Genomic DNA, 26,712 nt, shown 5'->3' with positions numbered 1-26,712 from the left:
ACAGCATCATTCTGTCTAACGCGATGGATTAGATAATCAAAAGTGGTACGTATTATTTTCGAACGGGCCGAAAGCTTAGCTCACAACCATTAGACCGTTAAGAACTCACAGAGGCCGTTAAGAGAAATATTAAAAAGAAAAAAAACTCGTCTAAAATCGTTAATATTAATTGCTTACTCAATGGTTAACGAAAATTAAAATACAGTTTTATTTAAAAACTCTTTAATTATTAAAGCACCATCATTATATTTTAATGAATAAAAAGTATTAATAAAAATCTCTAAAATATACAAAACATTACTCATACCCAAATTTATTAAGTAATAAGATATCTTTGTAACAAATTCAAAAACGTAACATTTTTATGTCATTTTAATAAAACTAACTTTCCAAAGAAACTAGACTCTAAGGTAACTAACACTAATATAAAATCAACAAAAATAAAATTATTTATTTTTAAAATAAATTACAATTTTATCCTGATAAGATCACAGGTACAGCCTAAAGAGCGTTTGTCCAACTTACATACTAAATAACTTAAGAATAAAAAATGAATTATTTTTATTGCATGTATAAATCATTAATTACGTAATTTACTTTAAAATGTGGCGTTAAATTAAAAATAATTATTTTTGAATGTATAATTATTGATGAATGAAGAAAATTTAAAGATAAATAATTAAATGGTTTTTAAACAAATCGGATTTTATTAAATAAAATTCGAAATCAATACAGTAACTACTGCACGAGACAAAAAAAAACATAAATTCGTATTATCGTAATCCCTAACAAAAACATTATCACTAGATTCTATAAACAATAATTTATTTTATTTACTATCAATGGAATGAACACTTAGTTAGGTACCTACGATGCTTATTGCTATAATGGTAATCTGCACCACCGGCCTGGTCAAAACTAATCTCCAAATAAGGAGGTTATTCTAAAACAAAAATAAAATCAACAAAAACGAATAATTCTTACCCTAAATTGATGACATCATGCAGGAGTAATGAAATGAATGAGATAAAATTGTGATAGAAGAGCAAAATAATAAAGAAATGGACTCGGAAAAAAAATGTGTGAAATATGTACTTAATATCGAAGTAATCATTATGATTAGTGGGAAATTGAAAATATACCCATATAAAAGTAACGCTTGCAATGAATATTACAGACAATGATCACGCAGGTAATAAACAAAAGAAGTGTGCAAGTAATGAAGACATCCCATAAATAATTATTATTTGAAATCATTGAATATGAAACAGTTATGAGTATATTAAAAGCGTGAATGAAAAATGCAATAAAATAGTCAAAGTATATAAAGATGCTCAAATTTTAAATGAAAACATGCAATAGGTGTTTTGTTTAATGGAGAGATCGGTGAAAACGATAATAGGTAATAAAGATGAAGATAGATGGTTACGATATGGTGTGCTACAATACATTAAATAGAATGATGAATAATGAAACTAAATAAGAATAATCATAAAACTCTTAATTATAAAGAATGATAGAGCATTACAACAAACTGTATAACACTAATGATAAACTTATCAAAAACAAAATGTCTACAACAACACTTTTATAACAAGAATAAAACTACGAGTATTTGTCGTTTTGGCTTTCCTCCACTAAGTAAACTTTAACATGTGGTAGGTATGACACACTTCTTGGCACTAACCGTAATAACTTAACATTATTTAGATTTCAGGTTGCCATTTACAAATATAACAAATCATAATTACTTATTACAAACTAATTTAAACGAACATACCAAAGAACTGGAATCTGCATACTTCAAAATGGTATTCCGCGTATTTATTCTGATGAACTTACTAGCAAACAAGTTAATAACAGTAGAAGATAACATTAACAGAAGTCTGTCACTTGATGAAATTAATCGTGAAGAAAACCTCAGAAACACTAAAAGTAATTAAACCAAAATTTTTCATACTATGCTAAATTTCGAAATAACTACAGCGATAAATAAATAAATAGAATAAATAAAGCAGAAGGAATAGAATCAGTTGGCGCAGAGACAGGAGTCTCGCAGGTTCGCCCGCAACCACGGCAGGTAACGAGTTATCCGGGTATAGACACCCGGGTACCCGGGCCTACCGCAGCCCACGCCCCACGACACTATGCCTGAAATTGTGAAAGGTTCTTATGTTAACAAAACAGTAGATTCATTTTAAGTTATGGAGACGCTAAAATGCACAGTTTTAATACCTATAATGTTGCTTTAGCCGTATCGTTGTTTGTTGTTATTTCATTAGTCGGCCTCGATTCTAGTTTACAAGGGTTTGCAAGATTTGTAGCTAATATAAAAGGAGAGCAATATCATGTTTCTTTTTTTTTATTTCAGGAGGTTTTGGGAGGGACTTGAGTCCGTTGTCTCCTGGATCTGATGCCGATACAATTATATTATTCACGGTCAGTCACCAATATTATGTTAACCGTCATTCAAGTGCAATACACCGAACCACAGATGCATATGAGAAACAATACAAAATATTGTGAGTCATATCAATTCCGGCCAAGTAGTTAATGCCATCTGCGGCAAACCTACAATAAGCCACGTCAAAAAAAAACAACTGTTGAGAGGTTAATTCTTCCCAACCCAGTAATGGGGATAAGAACACCACTAATCATAGAATAGTCCACTGGAAAGGATAATTAAACTGACGGGAACTTGTTCGGTATATCACCTTCTTCATCACTACATGTCGTCTTTGCATATTGCTTTGTAAACACCAGTCTTGTACGCGTTCTTACCTACGATTTGGAATTTGTCCCCATCTTGAACCAGCAGCGGCCCACCGCTGTCACCCTGGCAGGAGTCAGTCGACGCACGACCCGCGCACAGCTGAAAACAATCACAAATATTTGAATAAAAAGCTACGTGTAAAATACCCGAAAAGTGCCTATTTGTGCTTTTTGATAAATACCACTTCCCTACCAGTTGCTATATGTTTTGCAACAACACAAGGTAGATTAAGCGATTTGGATAGCATTCAAATAGAATCTCAATTTCTGTAGGCTATTAAGTAGGTGTGCAATCTTGTTGTTTTTATTCATTCAAACGTAAATTCCGCTAACGTAGACTGCAGGTTAACAATGGCCTGGTAGCTCGTTACTACCTACTCAGTATTATCATTAGTATACCTACATCTTAGGACTTCATTACCAAGAGTTGCTGTATGTCTCCAAACAATTGATGTTTCTACCCGTCTTAGTGGTTCTGTCACACAAAAAGTGGTAAACCGACGTGGTGAAAATGCTTACAATGCTTAACACGTAACCGTTTTCTATCTTTTAGGATCCTTAATAGAGTTTACGGGCGTTGTTTCCGGGTCGGACTGGGTCGGAAGGTCCCGGTTGGCTGACCACAACTACGAGACTAATTGATGGTAGATGGGATACTCTCGGGAAATGCTTTAATTTCTCTCTAATTGTATGAACAAACTATCTAATCTAGTTTTACATTTAGGACGTAAGAGCTGGGAGCTAGCCTGCGCGGGCCCCCCTATCCTACGGTTGCCACCAGTCCCGTAAACCAGGCTTGTAGGGGGCCCGCGCAGGTGGCCCGATATTGGTTGTCTGTCTGTAATAGAAAACGCACCATATTATTGGTGATCCTGGAGGCGCGATACTTCATCCCGCGACACTGCTGCAGAGACAGGATGGGCACGCGCACCTCCTGCACGATGGCCGGCAGCTGCCCCCCCGCCGACGTGCGCCCCCACCCCACCACCACGCCCTGCTTGCCCGCTGGCTCCAGACCTGAAACATTGTTAAAATTTATGAAATTGGTTATTTAATACAAACACACATCACGTAAACAGATAGGCAACTAGATTTGGTTCAATTTGCATTCCTACCCAAGGGAGCGTAGTATCGCAAGCCAGATGACGAATTAATCCATACGGGATTTCGATTGATGCGGTCAGTATCTACGTTAAATTCGTCACTGGAAGAATGTGACTTCCACTCAGTTTGAGGTAACCACAACATAAGCTCACACTCCACACACATACACTATTGCCAAATGAGCTAGTCAGAGGTACCTACAGACAGACAGTGTACCTAATTAAATATTAAGAACTCGCAATAGGTTAATTTAAATTTTCATTCATGTATCCATAACATAACGTGGCTTATTGACAAGCCGATAAATTATTTAGGTTTTTTGGATAAAGCTCTAATATTATAAGTACAAGTACTTAACTGTAACATCACGAGTGTTATAATTTTATAGATGCGTATATAGGTAGTGTGATACTCACTGGCTGGAGGCAAGCAGACCGGCTTGATGATCTTGGAGAAAGATATAGGCTTGCGCAGCTTGAGCAGCGCTATATCGTTGTTGTAGGAGTCTGCGTCGAAACTGCGATGGCGCACGATGGAAGTGACCGCGCGCATGATCGCCGCACTCTCCGACGTGATCGTCTGGTCGTGGTCGCCCAGGATCACGCGGATCTTCGTGCGCTTGAGTCTGGAAATGTTTAATTAGGATTTCATTTTAGCATTCTTAATGGTAAAAAAGGATAGCCAAATGTGTACTTTCATATTAAGTCTTCCTAAAATATTTGTTTTCTCTGAACGTTTTTCTCCGTAAATTTTTCAGACATTTTTCTTGTAAAATTTCACGTGAAGAATGTAAATAGTATTTTTATAACGGAGAATAATAAAATTCTTACCCATATTTTTTTTATCGACTCACATTGCAGAGATACCTATCACTTTCAAAGCGGTAGTGTTTGTTCTTATACCCAGAAAAACTATGTTTATTCGAACACAATCATCATTGACAACATCAACTGTGACAATGATTGTTTCTTGCGAAAATCTGTTCTTGTTACATTATTCAATGTCTTCATAGTTCAATGTCTTCAACTTACTTCCTGACGCAATGGGCTGCGGTGAGAACATACTCCTTGGTGAGTACTGATGCTCCGCAGTGGAACTGGCCGTCATACACGATCCTCGCCATCCACGGGTACCGGTTGACACCAGCCGGCATCCCACCCACTATACGATTCTCCTGGTTCGCCCCGCCACATTCTACCACGAGAAAGTACCAGGTTAATGCACTACAACGGAAATACTACAGCATTTATAAAGGGCGGTTCAACCAGATACTAACCACGTCGTACAGGACGCTATTGCTTAGCCATATTTCCTGTCAACAAGTAAGTAAATACCTCTACAGTGAGAATGCTGAATTGCCGTGTGTATAGGCAATAATGCATAATAATTATGAGGTAGAGCATTGACTAGTAAAGAAATGCACGACAGCAATACCAGTTACTTAATCAAATGAGTGTTTACTTCCCATTTGGAGTTCCTCATGGTTTGGTTTTAATTTGGTGAAATTGATAGTAAGTAGGTAAGTAATTACTTTCTCAGAGCGGTGAGCTATATAAAGATAGTAAAATTGTAGTTACAAGTGGATGGAAACCATCAAGAACGGAATCTTTCACACTTTCTCCGTTTGCTCGGTTCACTGAACAGGCAGCAACAATGGCTACGAGCGATCTGTTCCACGCCGATTGGCTATGATTCACTCTTCAACAACTATTAATTACAGTAATTCATGAGGCATCGACATTTCATCATTCACTCGTACTTATAGTTTTCTTCGCAATTGTTCATGTCATGAATGCTACAAGAGTATTTATAGGGACTCCGAATTACAAACGTAGAGGTAATTATGCAACTGAGCGATTGAAAAGTTTGTTAATTTTAATAAAACATTCTCACCATTTTATTTACAATCATCTACTTAGATACTTTTCTGTAATGTTTCGTACGATATATATATCATATTATATTGGTTGCTTGGTAAAAAATTAAAATACATAGTTACTATATAACTACTACATGTAATGCGACTATTGTTCTATAATATAAGACGTGTCATTTAAACATAATGTGCAAAATAATTACGTAGATATTATAGTGCAAGCTAAACGCAGGCACCTAATCAAATAGACTACAGGAATAGGAATATTACAGAGAGCGTTATATTGGGAGTAATTTACAGTTAGGCGAATGAAAGCCATAAGAAATATAAAAGGTAAAATAAATAATAAAAATGAATGTAGGTACCTATATGTAGAAGCAAGGAAGTAGTTTTACAATTCCAACTATGAACAAGTGCTAACGGGAAGAACTCAAGAAACAGATCCATGCACTATCTACAGAAGGTAACTAATTAAAATCATCACAAACACATAAAATACGTATACACATAACCTTTGGTACAATACATAAATACACATAATAATATATTTTAATATAAATTGAGGATATTTAGTAACTGGAAATTAACCGAGTAGTCCCAACGTTTCTGTACACCTAGGAAAGGATATAGGTTAAAAAAGTGACAAATATTTATAGGTACAAAAAACTACACGGTGTATTGTGTTCATAATGTGCTGTACAGAAATGACTTACCCATCTTTCTAGGAAGAGGGTTTACCCTGCCGCACTCTATAACGTGAAGGTGGAGACATCATTATACATTAGAAACATCGTTTTTGTGCTGCATCACTATTGTATTTTGACAATCCGCACCAATACCGCCAGCGTGGCTACATCACACTGACACAACCCTAACATAACATAGTATCACCCTCAGTGATCTGCCGTTCCCTGAAACGTTTCCGCTTTCGGAACGATCCCGGCAGTAAAAAGACGCAAAAGTTATATAAAAAGAGCTTTAAGGTTAATTACCTTCAAGACCCTTTTAACCTTTGCAGATAAGACCAGAGTAAGACATTTTACAACGGGAACATTTCCACTTTGTTCCCAAAGTTCATTCCCGGGAATGGCACATCACTAAATCACGCATGTATTGTAGGGTGAGTTTAAGTCCCATGTAATAGGGGCGAGCCTATAAAAATGTGATGCTGATGCAACACAGATACAAATTGACTAATCCATACAAGATTTTCCCTTGTTTCCTCTCTGGATAATACCACTTTATAATAGTTTTTTTTTACCATACAATGTATATAATATGTATATCCAATATTATTGCCCTGTAATAAATACACAGATAAGTTGTGCTTAAGCCGCGAGTACAGGCCGCTAAGCCGGCGGGTTTGGTGTAGTGTTGGGTTCTTACCCGGAAAATTCCCGCGTTTTGGGAATTTTCCCAATTCTGAGGGAAAAAACCCGAAAAATTCCCATTTCAAGGGAAAATATTTTTATCGCATATATTTGTATTAAAAGTAAGGATTTCCAACAAAGACCATTTAAATATAATGTATGCCTACTTATGCCCAATTTATTTTCTGTCGTAGTGTCGTATGAACTCTTAAAAAACTTAAAGGAGATCATCGGATTTCGGCCCAGAAGTCAAAGTGCCGGCCAAAAAATAATTTTGCTATATTCTGTTAGATCTTATCCGTATGAGCATTTATTACTATGGCACCAAAGCTGTAGGGTCAATATCTTCGGTTTTATTCGATTTTAAAAAACTGTATTTTTCATACATTTTTGGTGAAAATGTAAAGTGCCGGCCAAGTAACAATAATGGTATTATCCTTAGAACTTATCTGTCTGAGCATTTATTACAAAAAAATTTACAAAATTATTACAAACTGGCACCAAAGCTGTAGGGTCAATATTTTCGGTTTTATTCGAATTAAAAAAATACTGAATTTTCATAAATTTTTGGTGAAAATGTGAAGTGCCGGCCATGAAACAATATTTTGTATATCCCGTTAGAACTTATCCATTTGACCATTTATTATTAGGGAACCAAACGTCTATGACCATTATTTTGACTTTTGTTGGACTTTACGTTATAGTTTCTGTGTGAAAAGTGCCGGTCAGCAAAAAACACATGTCAAAGCTATCGAGAAGATACCTGTAAACATTATTCACTATGACAAAAACGTGTATGACCATTAATTAGTTTGGCTTTTGTTGGATTTAAAAAAAACTTGATTTTTGATTCATTTTGTATAAAAATAAAATATAACAGGCGCGTTATTTAAAGGATCGTCAAAATGTTTATTACTATGGCATTAAACGACTGACCAATATTTTGAACTTAATTCGATTTTTCAAAAATCAAAAAAAAAAAATATTTAATGATAATGGAACTACATATTTTGCTAAAGGCGTAATATGGTGGTCGTCTTTTGAAAAATAGCTTTGCGTTTGACCACTACCTTACCTGATGGTGATACACGCTTAAGAAGCTACTTTTTTTAAAGAAAAGTGTATACAAGGAATAAACAGTGGGGTGATAGAGGTAAGTACTATGTTATCGGCCGAGTAGCACCAGGACATTGTGATACTTGCAAAGTAGAATAGAATAGAATAGAAAAAGTTTATTATAAGTACAACTACCCGACTCCTGTTTTCCCTAACAGATACTTCAGACGTCATGCCAAAATACGAGTTTCGTCACTAGATGGCAAGCTTATCTTTGGAGGGTGGTAACCATTTACGGTCAAGGTGAATCAATACCATAATTCAACCTAAACTTAGGCCGTAACGTTGAGTCGAATGCAACAAACTACAGTCAACGTCATATCTAAAATCAGATAGTATTAATACAGAAGTTTACCTAACAACACACAAAACAAAAACAGAAAGTATTTATCTGACTAATAACTAGTCATTGGGAAAGCTCTGCTTGTTGTCATTGTTAAAATGTATAAAAACAAGTTTTTTTAAAAGTCCAATAAAAGCCAAAGTCGACATTTGGTAGTATAGTAAAAATACGTTTCAAGTCGTTTACCAAAAGATTTGACTTATTTTGTTTAGCTGGCTGACATTTTCCCATTTGAACCAAAACGGAAAGAGAGACGAATAAAAAGTCAAGATAACGGTCAAAAATGTTTTGCGCCAGATTATTAAATGTTCTAAAGGTCCTTTGTAATCCGCCGTACCGCATTTTTTACCCAAAGCACTTTATTTTCATACAAAATGAATAAGAAATCAAGATTTTTAAAATACACTAAAAGCCAAACTAATGGTCATACAAGTTTGGCGCTATAGAAAAAAATGTTAACAGGCATCTACTCGATACTCTCAACATGATATTTTTGCTGGTCGGCATTTTTCACATTTGAACTAAAACGTAAATTCCAATAAAAGTCAAAATAATGGTCATAGATGTTTGGTGTTATTAAAAAATATTGAGAAGCAACTATTAGACAGATTTGACGTATTTTTTTCGATGGCCGGCATTTTAACATATTAACCAAAACTGAAAGTCCAATAAAAGTCAAAATAATGGTCATAGAAGTTTGGCGCCATACTAATAAATGTTATAACGGTCCTTTGTAATACGCTTGTATACCTCTTTTTCCCAACGGACATAATATTATTTTTTACAAAATGTATGAAAAATCGAGATTTTTAAAATCCAATTAAAGCCAAACTAATGGTCATACACGTCTGGTGTCACAGTAAAAAATGTTCAGAACAATCTACTCGAAAGGTTTGACACATTTTTTTTCTCTGACCGGCACTTTCAAATTTGGGCCGCCCAAAGTATGGAAAGCCGATGATCTCCTTTGTAATATATTTTGAATGGAATGTTCGATTTTAATAATTCCATGCAAAGATATCTACATATTATAGGATATATAGGATACAAAACTTACTTACGTCAGACCGCTGTTAGAACATGGGTTTCAAATATGGAGACTTTACTATCGGAAGGACATTGCACTACTAGAGAGAGTCCAAAGAAGAGCAACAAAGATGGTGACAGTACTGGCAGGCCGGAGTGGACCTTAGCGGGGGCCGCAGGACTCTCACCTCTGGCTTGCCTTCATTGGCCAGCCAGAGTGGGGCGTTAGAGCTATACGCTCGCAGGGTGGAAGTGAAAGATGCATAAGTCGCGAGTTGGTAAGGCGGGTAAACCGCCTTGCAGAAAGCGGTGTACACCTCTTGACACCCTGAGATGTTCACAACCATGTTGCTGTCTTGCCGTCCAGTCGCGTCGGCTAGATAGGTGGCCCAACCAGTGAGTGACGAGTCACCGCCTGCCCAATGTATCTCTGTTATTAACATTGGTCGAGCAGGCGCAGTAGCCCCAGTATATAGGTTCACTAACCCCCAACCCAATAGCCCAGTTCCTTTTGTTCCCATAATCTGCAATAGTCCTACACGAACCAGGGATTGTCTTTGGGTGCACTCCCATAGTGCATACAGGGATAATCGCCGGTTGGTGTCACAACACATTTAGAGTAAATTGTCTTAAGGGGCCTCTACGTTGGCTTCGGCCCCACCCACGCCTTCCAAAAGTCCGGGACTCCATGACAGACCCGACCCGAGACATGGAAACGACATACAAATAATAATAAGATTAAAAATAATTAAATAAAAAATATTTTCCCATGATTCGGGAATTTTTCGGGTGTTTATTTTATTTTCCCATATTTTCCCGATATTTTTTCTTTCCCACCCAATTTTTTCTTTCCCTGCCCATCACTAGTTTGGTGTGGATTTCCCTTAAGAAAAACGAGTATTTATAAAAGTACTGTGATCTTTACATTATCGCAGTTACTACATCATAGTTTTCACAGGTTACATAACTTGCTGTAAACATTGTCTTCTGTGTTTAAAACAAAAGAATTAGGTAATTTTTAATGAACTTTACCTACTCTTACGTCGTCTTTGCCTTTTGACACCACTATATACTTAAGTCGTGATTTCACGAAGGCAAAGCCATGATAAAAGTTCGTCAACAATTTGCCATCTTGAGAATGACTAGGCTTGTTCATTCTTGAAATATATAAAGCCCCAATGGGAGGCAAACAATGGTTTGATATTTCTTCCCTCTTTTTCTTCATTCTTCATGCTTGTGAAGTCCATGACTGACCTTGCTAACCCATGACACATAACCCAAATTGGGTATTTTACTGGGGTCAAAGATAAATTATAAAATGCTTATCTGATTTAGAAATCCAAAACCCTTTTTGATTTTCTTCGAAGTTTAATTATGAATTAAGTATACTTAAGTGACAAGGAGTAGGTATAAAACCTTTATTGATGCACTTTTATAGCGCTTTTATTGATGACGCCATACAGCATTATTCCCGTAAAACTCCACAGAAAATTTTCGTAAAAAATATCTCATTTAACTAGGTTAAGTCAAGTAGCTTATTGTTCTATATGTAAACTTTGAAAACAATGTTCTTATTACGAAATGTAATCTATAATTATAAATAAGTCTGATATGTGATAATTATGATACTAACCGCAAGAGCATTTCTGCACGGTGGAGTCATCGTCGTCATCGTCCTCTACGCTCTGTTCCTCCAGCACGGGCACCTCCAGCCCGAAGATGGCGTCGAACAGGAACCGCTGGGACCTGTTGCCTGATGACACCTGCAACCAGCAGTCATTATCGTCAATAACACTCTAAACAAAAGAGGTAAAAACAATCTAACTCAAGTGTGGTTGCAAAGACCATTCAAAAAATAATTTGACGTACATCATCATCAGCCGTACGACGCACACTGCTGGGCATAGGCCTCCCCCAAGGATCTCCACGACGATCGGTCCTGCGCTGCCCGCATCCAGCGGCTTCCCGCAATTTAACGTACGTTCACGACTATATCTCGTTTGGGGTAGTCAAAGTACCCACACTTCATCGAGCTTTCTGTTAGACCGACGTGATAGGTTGTCAGGATCAGTGTACGGTTCATCATTATTGTTATTAATTAATAATAATTATTATTATTTATTTACCAAACATGCAAAACAAATATGTACATTAAAGTTGATAACAATCTAGGCAAATACATTTTGTATCATCGTTAATAGAAAACCAGTGGTAGCCATACTAAGCAGAATAATTCTTTACTCCGCTTTCTGAATTTTCAATTTTATTATATGGAATTATAAAATCGAGGTATCATAGAACAGAGAAGACCAATTTCTATTTTATGAAAAAATGTGATGACGTCATCGGAATAATTCGGCGTGTAATGTCACTGGATGGCATCCGAATTTTTCCCCCTTCAAGTTAATAAAACAAAAATCGTTTATAAAATTGATGACCAAAAATAAGTACCACCTTTTGTATGCTTATCATTGAACTTGAGGAAAATCCTATCAACTTGACCCGATTCCTTACATTTCATACTACTGACGGCAGTCCACACTACGACAAGGATAGTCTAGTCACGTTGATAAGTTTTTGTTTAGGTATGTAGGTCAGAATGCACACTTAGTATGCACTTTCGATTATTGCATAACCTTTCTAGGTCAGGTAAACTTCTATAATATTTCGAGTTGGTTCAATTATCACAGTTGTGATTGCTTTGTCCTGCAAGATAACAGCGGGTCTAATTGTGATTCTAAAGCATCCAGGATATACAAACATATTTTCGACAAAATTGGTTGTGCCATTTCCGACTTTTTACGAGAGTAACTCACTGTGAAGCACGATGAAGATTTTCGTAGCTCGACTGATAGCATGGGTAATCTAACAGTACGTACGGTCATGAGTACTCATAAATATACACTTTGAAACCATGTCACAATAACGTTTTTGACAAATTAAACCGTAAGTTTCATTAAATGGCAAATATGATAGTGCGACAGGGTTCTAAAGTAATATTGCTCATGACTGTACAGAAGTAAGTCGATTTATAGTATAGTTACCACTATTCAAGTATCGCAAAACCTTCATTAACCGTAGGACCCGTACGTACAATAAATATCAAAATAAATAAACATCCAAACGTCACTTACTGTTCTCAAAGCCTCAAATAACCACGAAAAACAAATAAACTTAGGGTTTTCTGTCGGAAATGCACTTACATAAGTTTTGTTTACCATCAGCAGACGTATAGCAAGCACTTCACTTTCGCGCTGCGCAAGCGCGGAGCATTGCGCAATCAGCATCAGTTAGGGTTGTCACCCGTACTGTATTATAATATAGTTGTACTTGAGTAAGTTGTCCAGCAATATAAGTACCTAGCTACGCAAATATTTTATTTTATTTAATATTCTCACTGAATCGCCTGTATGTTGATCCACGCTTCTCTGGAATTAATGCTACGAGGATTGAATGCGTCCAAATGAAAAATCTTCAATCAAATATAAAATCCAATCATTTTATTTTTATGAATTTCCTCAAATTATTTAAGAAAATGAACAAATTTTCATTAAAGAAGGTGGCAACCCTAACCCCAGTTAATTGGCCAGTAATGTCAATGTTGCTTTCACAATCTCCTTCGTTCCGGCCTGGGTTATCTTTTTGTAACATTTTGATTGTGCACTTTCTCGTCTCATCAGCCTAATGTTGGCTCTTGATGGCTCGATGTTAGGTGATTCGTGCTTTGAATTTAGCAGATGATTCGGAGTATTTTTGCTAATCGTTACAGCGCTCAGGATTTGTGTAACGTAGTGGATTATTTTGTTAGTAAGCCTATTGCCTGACTAACCTGACTTAGATGTATTATTTTTTGGTACTATTGGTAAATGTCATCTTATCTTATCTAGCCAAAAGTGCCCCACTGCTGGGCAAAGGCCTCAATCCATTTCTTCTAGGACTCTCTCTTCAGTGCTTCCTCCGACCAGCCTTCCAGGAAAGCATCCAAGTCGTCGCGCCATCTCCACCTCGGGCTGCCGCGCCTGCGTCTGTCTCTATTCGGAGACCATTCTGTGGCGATCTTAGCCCACAGATAAATAGGTAATGTTAAATACTTAAATGATAATAAAAACCTTACCTCAGAAATATGGCCTCGTAGTCGTCACTACTGTTTATTTTTTTTCTAGTCATGAGTTTCTAACTCATTTTCTCTTTATTATAAGCTGTAATAGTTATAAGTCTAAAATAGAAATAGAAATGTTTTATTGCGACCATGTGTTCGTACAAATTGTGGTGTTATAATGATAATAATATTAATGATAATAATACGACATAATCAACATTTGAAACGAGAAGCTCCAATAGTTTTAAGCGGATGAGACGTTCGTTATGTAAAAAATTACGATGTTATTACTGAATAAGATATTTTTCAAATTGTATTTGAAAACCTACAACTTTGCATCAAAGTGGTTGCAAGTTTTCTTCTGATTAAGTACTTGTGGCTCTACCCACCCCATAAAGATTACGTAGTATGTAGTAATGGTATACGCGTAAGTATATTACGTCTGTTTATGTAGTCATCATCATCATCTCCCTAACATTATCCCTTTTTTTCACAGGGTCCGCTTACCTAACCTTAAGATTTGACAGGTCCGGTTTTTACAGAAGCGACAGCCTGTCTGACTTTCCAACTCGCGAAAACCAGCCTAAAACATACTTCCGAAAATGCATTTCTTGGGAATGTGGATTTTCTCGCGATGTGTGTGTTTATGTAGTATATATGTTATTAATACAACACTAGGGTCAAGTGACGTCATCTTGTCACTTATAGCTCGTGCTGGCCGGTGCCATATGCGTATACGCTTTCTCTAAGTGACGTAACTGTGACGAAACTGATACCCGTTGATACGGAGCTGTTAGCTAATACGTTATGTCATCACAACTAATGGGGCTAAGGTTATTTGCGGACCACGTGGGTCGCGTGGACAACTCTATTTTTGCCGGGAAATATATTATGCAACGACAGTAAAAGTTATACAGCCAAAACGAAGATGTAGTTTGGACTTTTTGGTTTAGTTAAATGGGAACGAATGTGCAATTTTCTTGCTTGAGATTTTAAGTAAGTATGTAATGTTTTGGGAATGGGTCGGTTTGGGACTACCTACCGGAACTGAGTTTGACTATCGTAACGCAGGTCGCACATCCGTACCGTCTCATACCGTTCCTAGGTACATGACAAAACATGTATTCCTCTTGCGGACGGGACTCGCAGACATAACAGTTAAACAATTAAGTTTGGATTTAAAACGGACACTCGGTCTTACGACTATATAATACGACAACGACTAAGACTATATTGTGTTTCTCTTGTCACTTTTGTAATTGTTTTTAGTGTTGTGTCTATATGTGCAATAAAGCATTATTGTATTGTATTTTATTGGACTTTTCAGGCTTGAATCATTTGATTGTCCGAAAAAGTAAGATGATTCCGTGCTTTGGAGTCGGAGGGCACGTTAAGCCGTTGGTCCCGGCTAGTAGCCGTTAAAACACCTCCACCAACCCGCATTGGAGCAGCGTGGTGAAGTATGCTCCATACCCCCTCCGGTTGATTGAGGGGAGGCCTGTGCCCTGCAGAGGGACGTATATAGGCTGTTTATGTATGTTATGTATTGTAATACGATAGGTTTCTCTGACTACTTCACTGAGAGGAACGCTATGAATCAGAAACAACATCATGGTCATCTATTTCAGAAGCAGGGGAAATCAATTAGATACCTACTTATACTAAATTAGTTGGGAGCCGTGGTAGCCCGGTTAGAAGAACGCTTGACTCTCGTTATGAGGTCGCGGGTTCGAATCCCCGGACGGGACTAAACCAATGATTTTAGAATTGGTTTTCGAATTCAAGCTTAGATTATAAATGATTATCACGTGGCCAGCGGTGAAGGAAAACATGGTAAGGGAACGCACATTCCAAAGAAATGCGTTTCAGAAGTATGTAACCTAACCAGCCGAGTTGGTTTTCCCTTCGCAGGTTTGAAGGTCAGACAGGCGGTCACTTCTGGACCTGTCAAAACCTAACCTGAAGATTAGGTAAGCGAACCCCGCGAGAGACGGGATAATAAGGAGATGATGATGATGACCTACTTACTTATAATACATTAAAATAGGCAAGTTACGAATTATTACGAAATCCCGTAGCGACGTAACCTTAGAATTGCCTAATTGATATTTTAGAAAAACCTCTGACAAAAGACGACCTAATTGGTCTCCAAGGTTGTTCGAAGCAAAAAGCTGGTAAGTCTAGAAAATCTTCAAAAAATCCATTGTTGTATCTTCGGATTGTGGTACCTAAGGTCCGTGACCTGATTGTGAGTTTCGCAAGCTGCTGCAACAGCCGTCTGAAGTTCAATGGTAGAGGTCAGGGCCCACAATGAGCTGATATTACGATCAGTTGCGACCACATAATACGAACACAATAGAATGCGAGCAATTTTGTTATCTTGTATGTACCTAATAATATCGTCACTGGAAAGGCAAAATTACGTAAGCGCCAAAAGGCCATTTCGAGAAAAAGCCGTTTAAAGTTTCATTTTTTCGTTTTTTTATCATAACTTTTTACCCAATTATCCAATTTAGATGATGTCAAAGTAAGGTTACATTGTTTTTTAATTTTCTATGTCCAGCAATACATATTATAACTGTTGGATTGCTATTTTAGGATATAGTGGCGCTTACGTAAAAATGACTTCAGTTTACAGTAAAGCAAATTTACTTAACCGCCATCTGGTTAAAATATTATTTGGAAGCAAAATTACTTACAGCTCTTACGACAATGCATACGAGAACGACAATATTTCTTTAAATATAATAATACTGTAATGTTAGCGGAGTAAAAGTTACTGTAACGACTTTTACACATCTGCTCTCATTATGTAAAAATTGCCTACAAAGTGATCGATTGATTATGTCAGTTCACCAAAAATTCTTTAAAGTAAGTTTTTGTAATATCTTACATGGGTAAAAAGACGTAAGAGACAAATAATTATTCTTAATACCTCTTTAAACTACTTATTACTTCAATTGATTTATAAAAATGGCTATTAAAATACTGAAGTGCCAGAAATAAAGTTTCATAAAATATAAATAATAGCGTACAACCCGTTATCTGTTTGTAAAAGTTTCTTTTTAACACTTTCAAAGACAGAACGTATACGGACGTTCCGATTCCAAGGTGCCATACTACCTATTATGAACCACCAATGACCCATGGTCTCTGTCCGTGAAAGGGTTAAACGGTTTTATTTAGCTAAACCCGTACGGTATATTTGTATCAAAATTAGATATTGCAATTTAAGTACCTTCCTGTTGAAATTTGGTACGCACCTTTAATTCCGATGTCAATACAATATAATAAAATCAATAACATTATAAATCTAAGATGGCAGCCGGTACATAATGGGGGATTACATATTTTTCCACAACCCCCTCAATATGGGTAGGTATCAAAGATAGGACTACACTAGTAGAATACTGTCATTATGTCAAAATTTCAAATCCAAGATGGACGATATTACAAAATGACTGAAAGAAGGATGTTGCCCTTAATTTTGTCATTGTCATCCACCGTCCATAATATGCAGGGCAGCACAGTGGATCGCTGGGTGGGGTCGCTCCGCGAAGCCTGTGAAATCCCCAGGAGGCTTCTGAGCTTCTGGAAGGAGATAGGTTGGCTTACGTAGTCAACAATTACACGCATAATGGGCCACCTTAGAGTCTAAATGCGGAAAACAGAGCCCACTAACATAACATAACATATGCAGGGCAGCACAGTCGACCATGCAGTAGTATATTTGGGCTCAAAATTGTTTGAATTAGGACAAGCATACGTGGCTCTAAGTCGAGTCAAGTCTCTGGAAGGGTCAAGTCTTTTTAATTCCTCAATAATTCCCCTTATTGTTTTTAAGAGTATTTACCACGAAGTTTAATACACTTTTCCATTCGCTCGAACCAGGTATTATTTAACATTTATTCCACTCCAAAGTAGAAGTGTTCAAAATGGCTGACTTGAAAGCGTTGGCCGCTTCTTCACCGCACTGGAACCTTTGACCGCGAAGAGTTTCTTTTTTAATTTTAGGAAATGTAAAGAAATCATTGGAGCTTAGGTCAGGACTGTATGGAGGATGGTCAAGAATTTCTACGTTTTCCTGCTTCAAATAATCGTTTGACGAGCGGTGTGTGAGCTTGCGTTGTCATGGTGCAGCATCCTGCACTCCTGCGCATCATCATGCGTCGCTTTGGGTTAGATTTTCGAAGTTCGGCGATGACTTGTGGTAAACAAATTGTGGTATACCAATCTGCATTAACCGTCCTGCGATCTTCAAGTGCAATTGTCGCAACATGACCGATTTTCTCCACGAAGGTAGCCACCATCTTCTTTGAAGTGCTTCGAGAGCGAACAACTTTAGTCGGCTTTGACTCGTTTTGGAAGACCCAAACTGTGGATTGTTGTTTGGAATCAGGATAATAGCATAAATCCAAGATTCGTCACCACTGATGATGTCGTACACGTGATTTGACTCTCCTCGGTTGAACCTCTGAAGAGTTTTCTTACACCATCTGACGCGGGCTACCTTATGATCGTCAGAAAATGCGGGATGCAACGGCAAACTGGTTTTCTCACACCAAGTGCCTCATTCAATATCGTTTAAATGGTTGTCCCTGAAATGCCTAATAACGCCTCTATTCTCGGTATGTCACATGACGATTTTTGAGGATTAGTTGTCTCACAGCAACGATATTATCTTCAGTGAAGGCGGATATCCACGCTCGAATTCTAAATACCAGCGTTCGATGGCTCGCAGACATGGCACTTCATCGTGGAATAGAGATTTTAGCTGTTTGAAACACTGAAGTCGCAGTAGGCCTCTTCGAAAGTTATAGAAAATTTTTCTTTGTAAGATTCATTTTCGGACATGATCTGACAGATTCAAACCAACGCTGTGACTAAACAATTGCATTAATCCTAATGCTTTCAATTGTTTTGATATTCGAAATTCCAACAAATTTGAATTTAGAGTTCTCAATTCAAAATTGGCGCTAAATATGCAAACGACAGAACTTAAAAAGTATAACAAAGTCGCTTTTTCTGTCCCTATATCCCTATGTACGCTTAAATCTTTAAAATTGCGCAACGGATTTTGATGCAATTTTCTTTAGTAGATAGAGTGATTCAAGAGGAAAGTTTATAGGTATGTATAATAACATCCAATAAATAGTGTAGAAATACTGTTATTTTTGAGGATTTTAATGTGATGTCGTAAATAATTTCATTTTTCCTCAGCATTGCATCCGAGCGAAGCCGGGTCGCTAATAAATTATAAAATCAATTCTAAAATAGTTTTACTTTTAGATCTATTGTTAAAAAATAACTTCCTGGGAAACTTACTGCTAGCCCACAAACTTACTTAATAACAGCATAAAAATGCGAAGGCAAATTTACGTACACGCCTTACTTATTCTAAATACTGTAAGTCAAAATTACTTATTCGCCATTCACTGCATAAACATGCTAAGACATTTTTTTCTTATACGCCTTACTTATTTTAAAAGCTGTAAATAAAAATGACTTATACATAGTCTATTTTTTATTTTCAGTAGTCCAAAATTACTAATAAAATGATACTTTTCAAACTATAGAATGCCAAATTTACTTAAAGTTAATATGTAGTTATTATATAGGACCACAATATTACTTATACACCAGTCACGAAAAAAACACCAAAATCTTGTCGTTTAAGAAACTGGAATTGAAAAAAGTCAACTATTTTCAAATTTACGTAAGCGCCAAAAAAGTGCTCGTATCGCAATGCTACCCAGACAGATCGACGCAGAATGAAACGCTGATTCCGAATATATAAAAAACCCAAAATACCTATTTTGGCGCTTACGTAATTTTGCCTTTCCAGTGACGATATACACCTATAGGCTTAGGCTCATGCGAACAACTTTAACTAGGTAGTTACTTATTCTTTCAATTAATATATTTTAGTAAAAGACACCTTCGCTCACCCGCAGTGAAGTGGTTGATTAAGAAGAGGACTGTGCCCAGCAGTGGGACATATTTGTAAGGCTGTTTATGTTACGTATGTATCAAGGCGAGACCACAAATCGTATTTTTTTTTTTTTTTGATGAACTGTTTTAGATTTTATGATGAACTGTATAACTGTAATGGCTACAGGTAACGGCCACATAATAAGAGGACTTTAGAAGGATAATAAAAGCATTGTATGCTGGTATCAAGAAACGCAAACCTATAGGTGGAAATTTGCAATTAGCATATAGATACTAATGTTTTTATTTACTGAACTAATCAGCTGTTAGTCTTCCTAAAAGTAAATAAATAATAATAAATAAAAAGAAAACTTGGAAGACAAGTTCGAAGATGGGAAGATGACATCAAACCTACAATTGGAAAATATGGACCAAGACAAGGACAGCGATGAGTAGGGAAGAATGGAGAATACAGGTTGCCAAACAGATAAAGTCCACTCACCAGTCATAATTTTAGTAGGTACTTAAATGAAAAGCCGAATAAATAACCTTACTTATATTATTGTTATTATTTGTATGCCGTTTTCATATTTCGGGTTTATCGAGTCCCGGTCTTTCGAAGAGTGTGTGTGCAGCCGAAGCAACGAAGAGACCCCATATAGGTAAGACAATTTAATCTAAATGTGGTGTTTATTAATGTAATAAACCATTGGTCCCGGTTAAGCCGTTGGTCCCGGTTATTACTTACTGATTTAAGTACGTAGTCGTTACATGAGTCATGTCAGGCGCCTATGGCTGCTCAATAAGAAACCTGACACCAGGGTTGATGGGGTTGGTAATTCACCTCACAACCCACACGATAGAAGAAGAAGATTACTGTAATATACAAGTTTGTCGCGTATAATAAGTCTAATAAATTTAGTGGTTCTGTTTGTTTTGTAGAGGGTTTTCACCGTAAAACAGTTCTACATAATAAATACACAAGCTTATACTTAAAACTTTCTAGGTACTTATCTAATCTAGTAACAAAAGTGACGCATTCATAAAAGCACCTAGGTATTCTGCTTGCAATTGTAAACTAGTTATTCTCTTGTTCTTATCGATAACATCATTTAATCCTTTGGTTGATCACGAGTAATATTGCTTACATGAGTATTGCTTGTACGATTATGGCGCACGATCATGAAAGTACCTATTCGCATAACATAATTGATATCTTCGCATTCACTTACATCTTACGTTATATCATGGATTCGTAAGGTCAGCAAGTAATCTACTTTCCAAACATAATTGCAGCGCCTTTCACGAGATAATACAATGTTGCTCTCATTTTAACCGACGGTTGTTAATGTAAGAAAGTTTATAAAAACCCCTGGCGCCGCTGAGGTCATTAATATTCGCGGAATTAACTATGTTGTTGTGTAAGAGTATGACGCACTTTAAATGACGAGTGATTCTACAGGTAACTACTTTATTGCAACAAAAAGCTTTATTTTGTATCAAAAAACACACACAACCGAGACAGAGGCTTATTTAAAGAGTGAAAAGGCTGCGAAAATCGAATGTTAAATTAGAAAAAAGTAAGCTATCAGCTCATCATTTTCTTCGAAAATTATCTTCTAATGAGTGGGCCTATATTCACCCCATTAGGGTAAACGATTAAACAGCTATGCCTGTTTTCGTATTTTCAAAGAATTTAATTAATATTCTGAGATGAATTTGTGTCATGAACATAAACTTACCTATAAGCACGAATTTACCCAAAATTAACCTTGATTGCCACCAATATAATTAAAGTAATTAATTGTAAAGTTATTTCAACTTAATGAAATAAAGGTCAGTGTAATCAATTCCACATTAATTTTATCATTTCGTTAGTCTACCTACAGTATCATCATCACCAGCCCATTAACGTCCCCGCTGCTGGGGCACGGGCCTTCCCTATGGATGGATAGGGAGATCGGGCCTTAAACCATCACGCGGGCCCAGTGCGGATTGATGTACATTGACCTACAGTATACTAGCTACTTAATAAACTAAATGCATGCAATCAACGTGTACCTAAGCATACAAATATACTTTATTGCATCGAAATAAAAGGAAATATTTACAAAAGACGAAGGCGAAGTATCTATGATCTTTAGATCCCGTAAATGAGGGGAATGACGCCAGCATCGTGGCTGGCACTAGGCTGAGCCACAATTCATCAGAAAGCAACTTTAAACCAACGTGGTTGTTTTTTTTTAATTAAGTACTCCTATCTTACTAACACAAAAGTACCTACTTCCCTATATTTTTTTCGTCTCACCGCTACAAGGGATACGAAGACGAACAGTCGTCGTCAAGACATATAATTATAGACGTAACACCCAATGTTCTTTTAAAATCCAAACCCCGTTATCTGCAAATGTAAGCCTCACGAGGACCAAATAACGTGCGAGCATTGTTCAGTACGAGTATCTGGGTACGCGTACGTAGGCTGGTAATTTCCTATTAGCCTTTTTTTTATAACGCGTAGCAACAAAATTACAATCTGACAATATGCATTTATAAGGTAGTATGTGTAGCGTGCACAAACCGCCAAGTTGGACGATGGTAGTGATAACTAGTGCCTGGAACATTACATCGGAACCGGATGTGGGTTACATAAACACGAAATCATACTTTGATTACCCACTTTTTCGTTTCCACGTTTGATTATGTATTCAGTTGGATTTATGCGTATGAATTTTACGAAATTAAATTTTATGAAATCGAGCGTAATAGCTTTAGTTCTGTAACAGACAGGATATTGTTGTTCTTTGACCTACCTACCGTAATAAGTTATTTTAGTATTCAAACATAGTTATGTAGGTAGGTATTAGCACGCGATTCATTTTTCGAAGAAATTGCTTTTTGGCAATAAGGCCGCCGATTGTGCTTCTCTTGTCACGTTTATAATTGTTTTTAGTGTTGTTTTTATATGTGCAATAAAGCGTTTTCGTATTGTATTATATTGATTCACCATCCTTCTGCCCTTATCCTACCAGGTCCTTTTCCATTAATTTCTGTCAGTCGTCACCGCGGTACTCACACCATTCACACACATATCCTTTTTTACTTTCTTGGGTCATCCCCTACCCTACCCCTATATTCACATTCATAGTCATAACAGCACCCTGGCTGTTATAGGTACCTGTCAGCTTTATTAAGCACTGGACCCATCGGCATCTAAGCGTGTGCCATTATGGTGTATTCTAGTTTTTAGCACCTACCTATTTATTTTTCTTTTATGTTTATGTTTGTCAACAATATGGATGTGTTCGAAATAAAGTATATTTTTTTTATAAATTTCCTCGTGGTACTAATGGGCTCCATTTTCCGCACTCGGACACATGGATGGCCTTTTATATATTATCTAACAGAAGTTACGAAAAATAAGTAGATATAACCTACTTTCTTCAGTTAGGTTCAGGACGATGCGATGGTACATATTGTAAACAAGTAAGTGATATGTCGCATGAATACAATCTTACAGTTTCGTACCATGTCACATTAACTTTTTTCGCAAATTGAATTATAAGCACATATCTAGTCGGTTGATAATATACCTACCGGTCATCTCACTTATCTATTTATTAAATACAGAGAAACATTCGTACATGACTAACAATCGATCATTATCCGCACCGGGTTGGAGTCATAAGTCGTCAAAAGAGAACTTTCTAAGAGTCCTTAGATGGATAAGTTGTATCGTGAGACATGGTATTAAGGTATCAACCCCAATGCATCTTAGTAGGGAGGACATAATCGTTTTCGACATGCTCGCGGTGATAAGGAGCTGAACGCATTCAAATATACTTTTTTGCACCAAAATAAAAGAAAATATAAGAATAGTTCCAAAGAGATGGCGGTGTTATCGCGTAATGCGATTGTTGCAGACAACCATAAGGCCAAGGAAATTGTGAAAATTCAAAGATTGGGTGCAAACTAAGGACGAAAACAACAAAATCAGTGTACTTTACCTGTAAAGACAACAGCAAGCTCGTATAATCTTTATATTTATGAACATCTACCTACTTATATAATTCAGTTAAGTCCTCCGTAACCTCTTTTTCGCTTATTATCAAAATAAACCAAACAGGTTGAACTAGGTAAAAGCGGAAACTGCATACCTACATGATATGTATTGTATAAGGAGATTATGTAAGTTAATCGTCAGATTATGCCGCGAAAGTAGCGCAATTGAATTAATTTTAACTTGAGGTGAGTTCTAAACATGAACATACCTAATTACACAAATTACTATCTTTGCTGATAACTACTTACTTACCAATACATACTACGGCCTAATAAGGCCTAGGATAACTGCTTATGTCCTAAGAAAGTACCTAGAATACACTACATGTCCCTAGTGTTATTTATTTATAAAATTTTCTGAAGTTTATAACAGGTCCAGTTTCTAACGGAAAGGGAGTTTATTATGAACAGATCCCTGACCTTCAAACCCGAAGGGTAAACTAGCTCTATTAGGGGTTAGGTCATTGTAAGAAAAAATATTTTTAACAGGAGTTTTAGACGTTGATTTTTTATCACTGTCAGGATAGTGAAATGCGTATCTTTAAAAATTTTAAAATTGGTCTATCAATAGCTTACCTATGTAAAACTGAATTGGATTCGTATGTCATATTAATCATTTTTATTTTATTTAACTTTAGTTAAAAATTGTAATTTTACACGTTACTGAAATTGAAAATTGTCTATCATTAACAGTCTTGAAAACAGCTGTGACAAGCGAAGTTGTTCAACGGAAAGTAAAAGTGCAAGCGCCGATGTCAACGCACTGCGGCGGCGCGATGCACTCCCTGACCGATACTACAGCACGCAACTGATAGCACAACCTTATACACATAGTCACACTCAACGGAAATACTCACATGGTTATCAAGCGTAGTGAAGTTCGTAGAGTTCAGATCCCTTGCATAAATCAGGCTCAAATAGAGGACCACGAGAATGATTGTCACAAAACTCCATTGGTGCATTGTCGTGGGGATCGAGTGCGCGATATCGGTAGACTACACCACTGTTTATTTGCGCGGCATCTCCGCGCTCGTCACGTGCACTGGCGAATTGGGCACCGGAGCCTTATAGCATTATTTCGCAAACGATCGCCGGCCGAATGGCGCCGGCCGCGCGGAGCCCCCGAGTGCGCCGCTGCGGGGTCTTCGGCCACCACCCCGCCTACTTTCTCTTCGCGCCAAAAACCTAATGCTGCGATCCAGAGGCGCCCCACCGCTCGCTGCACCACCATCGCACTCGCCAGCCAACAGTGTCGCGCATGCATTTGCCACCACGCATTAAACAACGACATTAGAAGCCCCCGATGAAAGATTACCTATAAAAGCTACTGCAGTCTGTCGTATCATTATAGTACATGCTCTAATTATTGTTACAAATCCATCTCTACAGACATATAAAAAGTATTTTTCGGATCTTCACAGTCTCTTGTCCCTTAAAAGGCCTACTTCGTGAAAGACAAAATAATCCTATCCCCACAAAAAGTTCGTTATTTAAGTATAGTTCGCATACAAACAGGTGGTATGCATCCAAAAGCTTGATTATACAAGGTGTTGCTGACATCGTAACGAATACTAACGGGAATTCGGACCATGATTCTGAGTTGATACCAAATTTTCCGTCGCAAAATTCATGTCTTTTTTTATTTTTTTTTTAATTATTTTAAATTCTATACTTTTGCAATGGAAAATTCAACTCAGAATAATGAGCTGAATCATTCCCTCAGTTTTCGTTGTGATGTCACTTACACTGCGTACAAGTAGGTACATACAGGTACCTAGCAATACAAGTAGTAACGAATACTGAGGGGGATGATTCGGACCATGATTCTAAGTTGTTTTTTAATTATTTTTACTTTTTAATTATTTTCCGTTCCTACCTTAGCGACAGAAAATTGATATCAATCCGTTACGATGTCACTAAGACCTTGTATGTTTCCACAAGAACAGAAGAGTCTTATCTCAAGACAACACGCAAATTCAGCTTAATAAGCTGAATACCCGTGAAAAAGAGGAACCGCGGTGGATTTTCCACACTGATAAATGAAAGTGAAATCAGTCTCGCCGCCATTTCCGCAGTAGGCACGCTCACTGGCTAGCCTCCCAGCACGTAACGTAATCGTGACGTCGACTCGCTCAACTCCAATAAAACCAGTAGGTAGGTATATCTAGCAATCTTCCGACGGCCACGAGAAACTTTCTCGGTCGGAGACACCGCTTAGTGCTTCCTTCCGGGAAGCTTAAGACCAATGACTCCAACTTCGAGTACAAGTTTGTAGCGAGCGTTTTCCAGAAAAGTGACGCAGTAAGCCTGGTCAGTGGTCTAGTGATAAGAGCGTTGGTCTCTCGATCTGGAGGTCCCGTCCCGGGTTCGATTCTCGGTGGGGACATATCACAAAAATCGCTTTGTGAACCCTACTTTGGTTAGGATATGGCAAGCTGATCATCCGATTATCCGAAAGTAATGGTCTGTGCTTCAGCGAGAACGTTATGCAGTCGTGCCTGGCGCTTCGAAGCGATGCATAAAGGGCACGAGCTCGGGCATTGGGATCGATCAGTGTAATACCTATCAAAAGGCGGGGGCACGATTCACCATACAATATATACCTACACACAATGCTCGTGTCTGTGACGACGCATCGGGCCCGATAGATTGGCCAATGTAATAAGTGCTATAGTTTAAATAGTACCCTTTAAAACGTAGCATGGTTAAAATGACAGCAGGATAGAGGTACATCGCCTAGTGCGAAATAGACGAGAGATTTGTCACTCTTCATCATGCTACGTGTTAGGTTGGTTTAAAGCGGCAATAGACGCCCCTAATAGGTACTATTCGGCAGTCCCATGATGGTGTAGGGCAGAATGGCGGGAGTAGTTATGAGAAATGAATATCTTACAACCAAAATGAATGTACCTACCATATACTCTTATTTACCTTTAATGTACCTCCACGAAACGGGAGCGGTTATAATAATAAAGTGAGCATTATATAAGTTGTGGTTCTGAAATATAAACCAAAC

General features: G+C 37.3%; 1 protein-coding gene across 3 annotated transcripts; it reads right to left on the bottom strand.

Annotated features, from left to right (window-relative positions):
• Nucleotides 1-256: 256 nt before the first annotated feature.
• On the bottom strand, nt 257-24,784 carry LOC126370104 (trypsin-1-like). 3 transcript variants are annotated; one of them, XM_050014834.1, is made up of 8 exons: nt 24,554-24,784; nt 11,241-11,370; nt 6,466-6,501; nt 4,908-5,070; nt 4,293-4,501; nt 3,629-3,789; nt 2,782-2,872; nt 257-2,151 (listed from the first exon to the last, which is right to left on the bottom strand). In XM_050014834.1, the coding sequence occupies exons 1-8, from the start codon at nt 24,656-24,658 to the stop codon at nt 2,030-2,032; spliced, it is 1,017 nt and encodes a 338-aa protein (XP_049870791.1). In that variant the 5' UTR covers nt 24,659-24,784; the 3' UTR covers nt 257-2,029. The 3 variants fall into 3 exon arrangements, with proteins under 3 accessions (XP_049870791.1, XP_049870792.1, XP_049870793.1); XM_050014836.1 differs by having other exon boundaries at nt 2,139-2,151; nt 2,786-2,872; XM_050014835.1 differs by lacking the exon at nt 6,466-6,501.
• Nucleotides 24,785-26,712: the final 1,928 nt, after the last annotated feature.

The sequence above is a fragment of the Pectinophora gossypiella genome, chromosome 10 (assembly GCF_024362695.1).
Source record: "Pectinophora gossypiella chromosome 10, ilPecGoss1.1, whole genome shotgun sequence".
Lineage (NCBI taxonomy): Eukaryota > Metazoa > Arthropoda > Insecta > Lepidoptera > Gelechiidae > Pectinophora > Pectinophora gossypiella.
Note: the sequence above shows the minus strand (reverse complement) of the source record. Positions and strands in the feature narration are given on the sequence as shown.